Raw genomic sequence first — 12,647 nt, forward strand, 5'->3', positions numbered from 1 at the left:
TCTATCCTAAATCTTTAATGAAGATCCCAGACTGAACACTAAAATTAGCATTTGTTTCTGTGACGCTGATGTGACTGTTAATCAACACTTGCCATCTGGACATTTTTACATGAACACATCTCACACTTCAAGGCAGTGGTTCATAAGGAAGACTTAAGTTGGAGACCAAAGCATAAAGGGGCTGATTTTCCCACTAAGTTTCCTCCTCCAAGTGCTCATCTCAACTCCTTTTACTCTCAAGTAGGTTTAGTGCTCATTATCCTGCCTCCCTTGGCAAGGTAGCGAGGCGATGTGACGGTACACTTAGCTGTTATACCCCCGGCCAGAAATGAAAGTGCTCAGGGCGTGAAATCCATTTAAGACTGTTCTCCGCCCACTTTCCATGTTTGGAGTCACTGGTCTGGGAAATGTCTTGTGGCATGATATTTAAGCTGCACACATGCTGAAGTGTCAGCCTTCACTGATCCCATCGGCTTGTCCTTATGGGATTTTATCTCATAAGTGCCTTCTTGGCAGGTTTGTCCACTACACAAACAGTGGGGAGCGAGTGCCTCTCCTCAATTAAGTTCTCTTTCAATCAAACAAAAACACTCCTTGTCTGTAATGGGGCTCAGCCTCAACTTAATGTCACAAAAAATGTATGAGCTAATTTTTTAATCCTGAATGAGGCAGGTTATTATTGATTTAATGTTTGAAAGATTTCAGTTAGAGTGTTAAATGTCTCTTTGCCCTCATTAAAAAATGAAAAACAAAAGGATTACTGTACCTAGTTTCTAGTTCTATGCCACTGAATGTCATTCTTGTTCATGTAATGCATATAAAAGATTCATAAAAGACCATATTCATATAAGTGGCAACATTCATGTGAGAAATTTCTAAAAAGGCATTTCATTTGAGGCAATGTTCTCAAAAAAAAAAAAAAAAAAAAAAAACTCCAAGCAATCCACTCTTTGGTGAGTCCATTAAAATGGTGACATTTTTAATAATAGCACAGTGGGAGATCACAGCGAGGGTGGAGAGTGGGTGCATTTACGGCTATTCTGCTCTCTTTTAATACAAGTCAGATTTTTGTGAGCTCCATTAAATGAAAGGAAATTTCTTGGTGGCCCCCGATAAGACTGGATGTGATGTGGGTTGTCTGGCTCCCCACTCAGTTACTCAGAGGCCTTTATTCTTAATGTAGACTACGACTATGATTAGAAAAAGACTACGGTTGGTGATACAGATGAAATGAAATATCACAGGAATGTAACTGAATAGCAAGCTATCAGTAATGTGGTGATATATCTTACACAAGATATTAGCGTGCAAGAAAATCATTGAGACTTCACTATTAGTAATAAATATTTGATGAAAAATGAGCAGACATTCATTGTTCATGTAATAAATTTAGACTATTGAACACTTTGCAGGACAAGGAAGAGACAGTATGAACATCTCAGCATTTCTTTATTATCACAAAATGAATACTTCTCATATATGGGCACACGTGCATGCACACACACACACACAGATGCAACACACAGTATATTGATATGGATGCCAAATATAGAAAAACAACCATACAAAGAATATCTACATGATGAAGTCTACAGCCATGCTAGCTCTGCTAACATGCCTAGCAGCTCAGACAACTAGCTGGAGAAGACAGTGGCAGACTTAGCAGCTGAAGAGCAAGATATTTCCCTCAGGTGTTGGAACAGACCAAAAACAGAGCCAAAAGACAGAATTCTGGGAGGCACCTAAGCGATCACGATTCATCCTGAGGGAGACACGAGTGTGAGCTCCAAATCTCAAGACAAACCATCCAGTAATTGTAGAGAAAATTACGACCACAAATGAAAATTCAAGGCAATGCTGAAAGTCATTTGAAAACATTGTCTTTTTGTGCTCATCCATGTTGAGATATTTCTCAAGACAAGTGAAAACTTTGACCTGCCTCTGGGGACTGTGAAGGGCAATCCATCGAGCGGGTGTTGAGATATTTCTGTGCTGAAAGTGTTAGACCAACTGACCGGCTTGCCATCCTTCGACCCATGCTAGAAATCTCTCATGATAAAAACACAAAGAAGATAAAAAAGGACGTCTAATGCTGCAAGTTCTCATTTCCTCTGTTTATGTGGGTTTTTATTCAAAATAAAGCGTGCCTTAGTTCACGGAAACGTATCTGCAGAAAGAATTCACTGACGCTGACGAAATAATGAGTTGAGACTCTTGTAATGAGTGAATTTACTCAAAGTCAGCCATACCTTTAATATTGTAGTTGGATTGCCTTCATATGGGACTACCAGTCAGTTTAATTCTCATGGCCAAAACAATCCAATCAACATAAACACAAGCATATTTTTCTCCAAATATTCAGATAACTCAAGACTCGATTTGAAGTACTGTGCAGCCTGAAGCTGCTGCACTGACGGCGAATGGACGACTGGCTTTAGGGGCCCGTGCAGCTCTTGTCTGAACTTTATTATGTACCGTACAATAAAGCGCTACACTCTGATAGTGCTATCAGTCCAGGGCCAGAAGATGTCACAGAAAAACCATCTTGTACATTTTTACTGTCTGTTTTCTGCCTCCTTTGATTCATTCTGGACTGTATTATTTTTAGCTTTGGTTGAGTGGAGCAAAAGTTCACAGATAAAGACTCATAAACCTTCCTGAAGTGCGCAAAAAATGTTTCAAGGCTGAAATTCACTTTTTTATGAAGCCTACTTTATCATCAGGCAGCGATTATTCACTGTGAAGACATTCAAGGAAATTCATCAATCCACACTATAAAATTTGCATGTTAAGAGTATTAAATATTTCTTTGACTTGTCTTTCTCTCTGTTTTTCCAGGTATGAGATCAGGGACATACATCTTGTGGAGGAGAGCGTTCTGGAGAGCCTAAAGGTGAAAGCTGATTTCCATAATTTCAAGCCGCGACCCTTCAACATGCGAGAGTTCTACGACCGCACCGGCCACGACATCAACGACATGCTGCTCTCCTGCCACTTTCACGGCACCGAGTGCAGAGCCGAGGACTTCAAAGTGGTAAGTTGTCTCCCACGGAGATTTCTTCCAATCACAATTAAAGGATACGTCTGGTGATTTTTGTTACTGTCAAGAAATCCTGTTCAGACCCAAACCAATAATGAATTGATCCTGCCAACAAGCATTGACCGTGAAGCCAATCGCTCATTCCTCTTATTTCCTGTCAAAAAACCATTAAGTTTGATTATTTTTGATGTAAGGAAATAAAGCGAACTACAGTGATACTGCGGCCGTTGTGCACATTGTTCCCTTTTCCAAATAAGGATAATACCTCTGGGTGCAGTTTCCCATAGCAACAGTTGACATTTGTGAAATGGGCTTGCTCGATGACGCATTGTCAACTGCCTTATTCATAGCCCTGTAAAGTTAACGATCGCTAATGCAAGACATTTTGCCCCCTTTCTCAACAAATTCAGGCAATAATCTGTTTGTCAAATTGAATTATTTATTTTATTTAGCTCAAAATTTGCCTTTGTGGTTTGCTATAAATCCAGTTGTTGACGTGTACTGGCTCACTGCTGCCCTCTGTCAGTAGGTAAATGCGCTGCTAGCTGTGTTGCCAGCTCATGAGAAATATATGCAAGTGCCAGGTAGTTTAGTGTAACACTGCACATAAATATCTCAAATTCATATCAATATATTGTCTGTATGAACACGTTAGTTATTGAAATCCTGCTGAAAGTGTTGCAAGTAGATGTAACACATTTTATGATGCTGTATCAGTCCTATAATGTGAAATAGTGCACTAGGGAGGCTAAACAAGCTGGCTAACAATTGCGCATAATTGCTTTTTTGTAGAAGCTGTAGAGTCTGGTTGAACTCAGTTACATCAAGTAATTGTCGGTTATTCACTGTCAGTAATTTAAGAAATTTGTGCTTTTACAGTATTTGACATTTAGGAGCATCCATCATCTGTAGTCCTATTTCACTTGGAAAGATGAAGCTAGTTAGCCTGTCTTACTAATGTTAGCACTAATTCCCACTAGGGCAGCAAATCCAGCACTGTAAATAATCCCACATAAATGCTGTTTGATTAACATTTGCAAAAAAATTTTGTGCTAAGATGCTTTAGGAAATCAATGCCTTTAAAAATACATACATAGTTTTGTGACCTGTTTTTAAACATTTACATCATCAGTATGAACAAATCAGTTTGTGGAGTCAGAAAAGTATTGTTTGTTTTTTACAATAAGAAAAATGCAGGACATCACCAGCCTTATCCTTTAAAATGAATGTACTTTTTAAAGCGTACAGTGCATTTTATTTGGTGTTTGAATAGCAGAGTGCAGACAACACACGCTGTATAAATCATAGGATTATCTATTTATAGAGAGTTAAAGAATGATGAACCCCCCACAGCCAAGAAAGAGTAAACCTCTGAGTGAACTGAAGGAAAAGACGTCGTTTCTGACCTGCGGATGTCTGCTGTGTTTCTTTTTTTCTGCTGCTGCTTTGAACCGAAACCTTCTCTGGTGAACATTGTCACAGCACACAATTGTTGTGTGAACATGTTTGACTTTTATTCCCAGAAGCAGAGGCAAGCGTTTACGATGCAGAGTCAGACTCTGCTGATTTTCCTTTTTCTTGGTTTGTGACGATCAGGTTGGGGTCTGTTGAGCTCAGTCTGCGTGTAAAATATATTTTGAATCTGTGCCGACAAGCCCTCGTTAAAATCTCTGATCAAACATAGTTTTGAGGCTTTTATTTATTCACTTGAATCCCCACAGCTCTGTGTAAATGTGTACATCTACCTTTTCATCTTATTGTGGTCATTTTCTACTTAAAAACAAGGGAGAGGCCGCATACTTTCAAATGAAACCCTCATGGAGAAGAGATGTGGAATAAGGCAGTGGGCCTGGTCAAGGAAATGTGTTTAAACAGTCCACTGACATTTTATTTGTGTGTCTGAGGCTCAAGTAAGTTTTCCCTGCAGCAACAAGCAGGGCTCCCCAGCTATAATGTCCCTGCCATAAAACCCTGCTGTTGCTGCTGGCGCACCCAGCCGCTGTTGCCAATGGTCACTGGCATCGGACATGGTTTTTAATTTGGAGCTGAACATTGATCATTCCTCACAGCAGGCTCACTGACTAGATTAGATCAAGTTTAATGGTAGTTTTTTCCCCCCAAGAGGAACACAGTTTATCTTCACTGGACATCTGCGGAAGAAGCTCGAGATCCTGTTGTACATTTTGTCCATTAAGTGATAAATGACATGTTAACATGTGCAAACTGTACTGCATCACCTTCATTATAACCAGGAGATTTGGCTCAAGCTTGTATGTGCCGGCCTAAGAGATTTATTTTTGGCGGGGGAACATTAATACACACATTCATCCACAATGACACCAAAGAGGAGCTCTACATGCTGCCACTTACTGCAGCAGCTGCTCTGAAGTAGCTTTGAAGTGATATTTCTGCTTATGGGCAATTTCACTATTTTTCCTGCTATCCCAGTGAAGGGGAAACTACTGGAATCCTTTTTTATGTCTCTGCATGCAGTTTGAAGTAGTGATATTAGTCTAGATCATCTCACTTATTAGATGTCTCCAGTGAGAAGTTGCAACTTTGATGTATTTTGATTTCTTTGTAATGGCTGCTCTTTAAATTTAGAATTCGATTAAGGATCATTTTTGGAGCTGTGCATCTGTCTACACTAGAGAGCTACCACAGCTCTGCGTCACCTTCAGGTCTCTGATGTCCTCTGACCAGGACTTGGAACTGGACTTGAAAATACGCCTTCTATGGTGCTTCTTGTGTGTCGGCACAGCCTCATGTTAACCTACTGCATATGAGAACGATTCCAAATTGTCTTAATGAGCTGTGTGGAGTCGAAGTGCTCAGCACATGTACAAATGAATGAATCTTTAACACTGAATCTTCAAACTGAGTCACTGTTGTCACTGAGAGAATCAGCAGCGCTGGCAGGTGAGAGCACCTCTGTGCTGTGATTCACTATTACTTCCTCATTAAAAGACTAAGAACCACAGAAACAATCAGAAGTAATAATTGTCACACAGAGCTGACTGCTGAGTTATTAAACTTGTAAGACAGTGCTTGTAAAGGCCTGGTTTGGTACTGAACTGAACTGAATACCGCCAGGATCGGTGTTGGGCGGTGATGCGTTCACTTACTCTTACTGTTTTTTAAAGATCTTTGTTATTTCTTTGATGGTACAGCTGAGGGGAGACAGGAAAGGAGGGAGGGAGACATGCATGCATGCATACATGCATACATGCTCTACCAGATGAGCTATCAATGAGCTGTTGGACACAACTGCACAATCACTGACTATGCTCATTACTTCTGCACATACACATTCTATGATGTGCCTGTGATTTTTGTCCACACACTGATATCAATTAAAGGTGTGCTAAATAATAGAAACACCTGCCAGTATGATCCAATACTGTTTAACAGCACCACAAACCACATCCTCTAAAATGACCATAAAGCTGAATCAACACCTCTCTAAAAGAGTCTCAATACATTATTTATCGAAACTATATGTTATAACCTTCATGGCTCATTGCAGGACTGGTGTATTTGACTGCTTTAGGGGGTACCTAATAAACTGGCATAAATCATGTATGCACATGTACTGTGATGCATATAGTGTATATAGCTTTTGAATGTCATTTCATTCCTTAGTGTAGCCTTTCTTATTTCACATAGGGCTTTATCTTTTTCTTCCTCTGTTTCTTGTACAGCTGTAACATGTTAATTTCCCCTCTGGGGATCTAGTTAAGTCGTATTTTATCTTATCTTATCCCAATGAGCTCCACGCATAACAGAAAAGTAGCGTTACACAGATTTTATGGTATCAGAATCAGTGCAGCTCAGTGCACTTATTTAATAGTGTAGTGTTTCTTATTATTTCTCAGCAGATTAGATATATTTATTAATTAGGAACTTTATAATATGCATACATCACAACCTGTAGTTTTATCTAGAACAGCCATCCATCTGTAGGAAATTTAAATGTGTTTTTTGGTGTCTTTGAGCACACAGATATGTATTAACAGGCTTTTTTCACTGTAAACATTTTGACATTTCACTGTAGCAACAGCACAGGTGTATATACAAATATTAATGGTGGCTGTATTGCATTTAGCCGACTCAGTTTCAAGGCCACTGACTGGGACACTTGAATAGAGCGGAGCCATTGTTAATGAGTTGTTCCCACAATGACAAGTCAAAATGTCTGCTCTGAAAAGGTCTATTAAGATTACCTGAGCCAGGATCACCTTTCAACCTGCCGTCAAACTGCACCACACAACAAGACCCTTAATGAGTTTGTTGTCCTCAGACGAAGAGGAGAAAATATTAAATTCCCCAGTCACACGGTCCCTTGAACTGAGAGGTGAAGATTGCTGCTCTGTGGCACTTTAATGATGCAGTAGTTGTTGGCTGAGGAGAGTGCCCTTCTTCCAAACCCAAACATTGCATCATGACTTTTCCCTGTCTGATTCGAGACAGCCTTCTGGTTGTGAGCACAAGCTTCCAAACATTTTAGTTAGTGCTGCCTCAATAATTCATTTCAACACTGGAATATGGAACGCGCACATATTAAGCATGTAAATAGTTGTTTAGTGTGTGTGTGTGTGTGTGTGTGTGTGTGTGTGTGTGTGTGTGTGTGTGTGTGTGTGTGTGTGTGTGTGTGTGTGCGTGCGTGCGTGTGTAGGCGTGTGTGGGTTTGTGTGTGTTCAGTCCTAACACCCACTCAAGCATCTTATTGACCTTTCCATGTTTTTGTCTAATTTGAGGGGGATGGGTAATTTATGTAGCAGTTAATTTATGTAGCTCACAAGTCCAAGACTGTTTCTTAAACTACCCCACCACCTCCACCTCCTCTCAGCTCTCCACTGCGTCTGCTGTGATAGAGCAATTCTCTTCTCTTTGAAGAGCTGTGTGGTGCTCAGGAAATTGCATATGGCCAGAACATAGTGGCAGCAGCGAGGTGTTTCCCCTGGAGAGGTTTAAGGCCTTTATTTCTCTCCTCTCAACTTCCCTTTGTTATCTACATCACCGCACAGCTCCAGAAAACTGGAAAATGCACTTCCTTTGAAGACCCTCTTTGATGCATTGCATTGTTAATCTTTTCATTGTTTCATTGCAAAGTGCTTGATGAATAAGGAACGAGGTATATCCCAACTGACTGCTCTTTGTGAAAAGATCAAAAGAAAAAAAAAGGGGGCTGATAAGAAACTATTTCAGGTCGTTTGTGATACGAATGCAGATTCAGTACTCAACTGAATTGACAGGATCACTTCTTTTGAAAAAATTATTTCATACCATATTATGTGAAAAACAAAAGAGTGATTCAGCAACTGGAGGATGCCTCGAGGGTGGACTTTTACAACTGATGGCACGCACAGAAAGTTGACAATACCTTGTCATCTCCTGTCACAGAATTGTGAATGTACCGCTTAATTTCTCTGCATCTTTGCAGCTAATGTTTCCCCCTCAGCTCAGGCACTGTTCAATAATAAGCCAGTGTAATGAACAGTGGCCCCATGAAGGGAATTCGATATTGTATTTGTTTGGTCACTTAGTTGTTATTCTTCCTACTAAAATGTTTAAAGCTGCATTCATTTTTGACCAGCAGAAAACAAGAAACTTACATATCATCACAATTTATGTTGTCATCCTGCTGCACCTGACAAACAACATAAACTACATTCACACTGCATGCCTCAGTGCTCAGTTTGGATTTACTGCTTGGATCTGATCATTTTGTTTTGGCTGTTCACTTGTCACGGTCGCACAGCACACACAGCAGGCTTGCATGGAAGCAAACATGGAGGCCGCTGAAGTCAGCGTTTACAGTTTCATTTAGAAGTTGATGTGCAGTGGAAGCCAGCAAACTCGTGAGCAGATGCTAACGAGGACGAGGAGAAAGAGAGCCAAATTTTTAATTATGGTTTTTTGTGGAGCAATGGCTGCTACTTCTGTGCAGAGGTGTGTGCGTGTTGATGTGGAGTTGGAGCCAGAAGTGTGGGAACGTGATGTGCGTGGCTGCACAGGAACAGATTCCATCCAAATTTAAGGGCTGCTTTTAACTACATCTGTTAGCGCCTCTGCACAAGAGTCTCGAGGCAAAACATTCATTTCAGGCGAGTGAGTGACGTAAAAGTCAAACAGTGATTTCTGATATGACTCTTCAGACCGAAGCCTGTGATTCCAGTCGGATTTCTGCAGATGCATCTCAGTCTGGACAATCAAATCCGATTTCAAATTGTCTTTTACATCACTCGCAACACGACACAACAACGTCAGACAGTGAAGTTGTGGCCTGGACAGCTAAACGATGAGCTGAAAGTCACCATAAAGCTCCTTAAAGCCAAGGAAGCTGATGATTCTTCACCACTACAAGTGACTCCTTTCACATTGTCATTTAATACATTGTGGTAGTTAAAGTATAAATTATAGCTGCTCTAAGGTACAGTTTGACATTTTAGGAAACAGACTTATTCACTTTCTGATAGAGCATTAGATGAAAATATTGATATCACACACATCCTTATGGGAAATAAGCTTAATAAGACTGAAAAACAGGGAGAAATAGCTAGCTCTATAAAAAGATAACAAAATCAGCCCCTCTAAAGCTCACTAATTAACATGTTATAGTGTCTTGTTTGTTCAAGCTTCAGACTGTATGTACTGTACCAGCGTGAGTGCTATTTCCTCTCATGTAACTTTCCACCAGGAAGCCAAATCCCTTAAATGTCAAACTTGTGTTTTAGCACACTTCATTACAGCTTCAAAGGATGAGACGCAGAATCGTTTTTGTCTTTGCTGATGTTTTTTTCATCGTTTTACATGATTTTCCGTGGTAAATTGATTTAATTTTGTAAGACAGTGGAAAGGAAGACCAGACAGACTCTTGTGAGAAGTTATTGTGTTCCTTCACTCAGGGAAGCGCTATGAGAGCCAGATAAATGGCTCCAGCAGCTATTACGGAGTTATCGAAAGCGCCCAGCACTCCCCTTCTGCTCCTCAACAGTGGAAGAGAATCATCTTTGCTAATTGGACTCTGAGGTATTTCTGAAGTAGACAGCAAACTGTGCTTACTTAAAAACCCACTCACCAGTGAACTCCAGTAAAGGAGAACAGAGCCAGAGTCCCACTCTGACGAGCGCTTCCCTTGGTCTGATGCTTGGCTCTTTTTTGTTTGTCAAAGTCAAGCTTTGACAGCTCCACCCGGGGAATAGATGTGCATTTGTGAGCCCCCAGCACACTGCTGTCGTGACAGTTGTGCCATAATTTCTGTACTCTGATCGCTACTGTCATGTCTCAGGAAGGCAACATGCATTTGTAGATTTTGTATACAAAATGTAAAACATGCTGTGCCTCGGAGAAGAGACAGCTTGGTGGAATGAGAATCGCCGCATTTTGTATCACTTTATCATTTGCAAGCTCTGCAGTTGTAAATGTGTTAAGAAATCCTGTTGAAGAAATACAGTTATATAACCCTTAAAGGACCCCTTCTGCACGTTTGAGCCTGTTTATATATATGTTGTTGCTATACAGTAGATCCTCTCTCTTAATTACATACTAATGACCATTTCCCAAAGCAAAACCACAATAGACAAATACAAAAAGGTGACCAAGCATTTGCAGGGATGGAATACTTTTCTCAGGCAGGTTTCAAGTTTCAGCAAGTCGATTTTCAAACTGTGAAGGCATGAACTGAATCCAATGGCTGTCTGGAAGGTAGGGAATCTGAAGTGTATGGTATGCTTCAGAAAATGTAATATAAAATATACTCTCTAGGGATAAACATACAAAACCACCTATGTGCTCCCTTGAAATCCCAAATACAGTTTCATTTCTGCTCTGTGATGTTTCCATTGCAGTTGCAAATGCATCCAGTGTACTTTCCTGTCTGATTTCAAGTTTGACTGCTGTAGAGCTCAAGTAGTGATTTTCTTCAGGCCTGAACTCTCTAAAAGCAACCCAGAGGGTGACAATGAGCTCAGATTTCTCTGACAACTCCGGCCATGCAGGGAGCTGGAAAAGAACCAGACTCTGAGGCGGGTGGGGGGCAGCCCATCTTTCCTTTGGCAAGAATATACTTAGGCTCGCATTTCCTCTGGGTTTTGTGGCCTGAAGCGACAGAGATGAGGCAAAGCCGCCACCCACACCGCCCAGCGGCTGTTGGGTCAGCACAGCGGCGCAGCACATCCTGCCTTCTGAACCTGTCACATCCTCCTGTGCTGAGCTAGCAAAGTTATGTCACCTCTCAGTCACAGTGTTTATCCTCATCTTTCCCCTCTCTCCCTCCTTTCTTAAACAATTTTCTGCATTCCTTCTTCGTCTCAACCCCTGCACAGTGCATTCTTCACATCAACCCCCATGGGCATGACAATCCTCATTATGTTTTCATGTCGTGCTCTCTCTCTATCTCCTTCCCCTCCCTCACTCTTATGCCCTTTCCTTTGTTCTCTTTGCTCCCGTCACTCCCCGATTTAGGAGCCCTAGGTTTTTTAAAAACCAAAAAAACAAGAAAAAAATCTTGATGAAAAGAGGATAGATTTTAAGTTATTGAAAACTAAATGTAAAAAGTAAATCATTAAACAGCCACTTAAATTTATTCCCACATCCTACAACAGCGCTGTGATAAACACGTGAACACACTTAGAGGATTAAATTAATATTCGCCCCACAGTGCTGAAGGAGGGTTATTTAGTGCTGACCAATCCAAAGCCTGATTGAGGGCCAGAGTAACCACATTACCTAGATCAGCAGGTGAATACTCAGGGCTCATAATGGAGAGTCTCAGTCAGCAGTGGAACTGCCAAACACAGCAGTAGAGCTCAAGTGCAACTCCATCGAGCGTATTTTAAAGCAGGAACTTTAATAAACATTAACCTAGCTTACGTCCCCGCAGATTACACCTTTGTATATTATCACACGTACAACTTTAAAGCCTTGTCACACTGCAGTCTTCCAGTCTCACTCATGTCACTTCAGTTTTTATGTCAAGTTTCCATTCAAATTAACCTGAATTTCCAGAAAATCAGCAAAGAAAATTCAAATCAATGCACGTTTCCATCCACTGCTGTTATGCATCGAGTTCAACAGTTGTTCTGCAGTCAGTCAAATCTCAAGCAATGGAAACCAAGGTAGAAAACATGATGGAAATAAAGAAATAATTTGAGTCTCCTCTTCACTCCGTACAGATCTGATGTTTTCATCTCACAGATGTCTTATGTCTCTTAACTGATGAATGAAGTATAAGTTGCATGCTTCATGTACGTCCAGATTTATTGGCTAATCCTGTTTCCATTCGCTTATTTGAATATTTTTATTGATACACAAACTTTTCCACCTCAGCCAAACATAAGAAAAAGAGCGTTTCACTGCAAATTAAAAATGTGCATCAAACACAGGAGGATGGAAATACACCTACAGCATTTTTTCTCTCCATTTCTGTCTTTAATCACTTATTTTGTTGAAAAAATCTTTTTGTTTCATACCATTAAAGAATCCAACCCCCTGAGATTGGAAAAAGTGACCCACAGAGGGGTTTTTAGGACGAGAAAGGGGAAATTTTAAAGCGTCATTAAGTGCAGGTAAGAGGACGAAGGATGTAACAAAGAAGGGGTGCAGT

At 40.6% G+C, this 12,647-nt stretch overlaps 1 protein-coding gene across 1 annotated transcript in view; it reads left to right on the plus strand.

The window, feature by feature from the left end:
* Positions 1-12,647, plus strand: part of LOC139335072 (acid-sensing ion channel 1B-like) — a 48,279-nt gene that overhangs the window by 3,075 nt on the left and 32,557 nt on the right. Inside the window, exon 2 of the mRNA XM_070968484.1 lies at positions 2,839-3,034. Within this exon, the coding sequence (XP_070824585.1) occupies positions 2,839-3,034 (196 nt within the window). The remainder of the gene's footprint in view (positions 1-2,838; positions 3,035-12,647) is intronic.

The sequence above is a fragment of the Chaetodon trifascialis genome, chromosome 8 (assembly GCF_039877785.1).
Source record: "Chaetodon trifascialis isolate fChaTrf1 chromosome 8, fChaTrf1.hap1, whole genome shotgun sequence".
Taxonomy (NCBI): Eukaryota; Metazoa; Chordata; class Actinopteri; order Chaetodontiformes; family Chaetodontidae; genus Chaetodon; species Chaetodon trifascialis.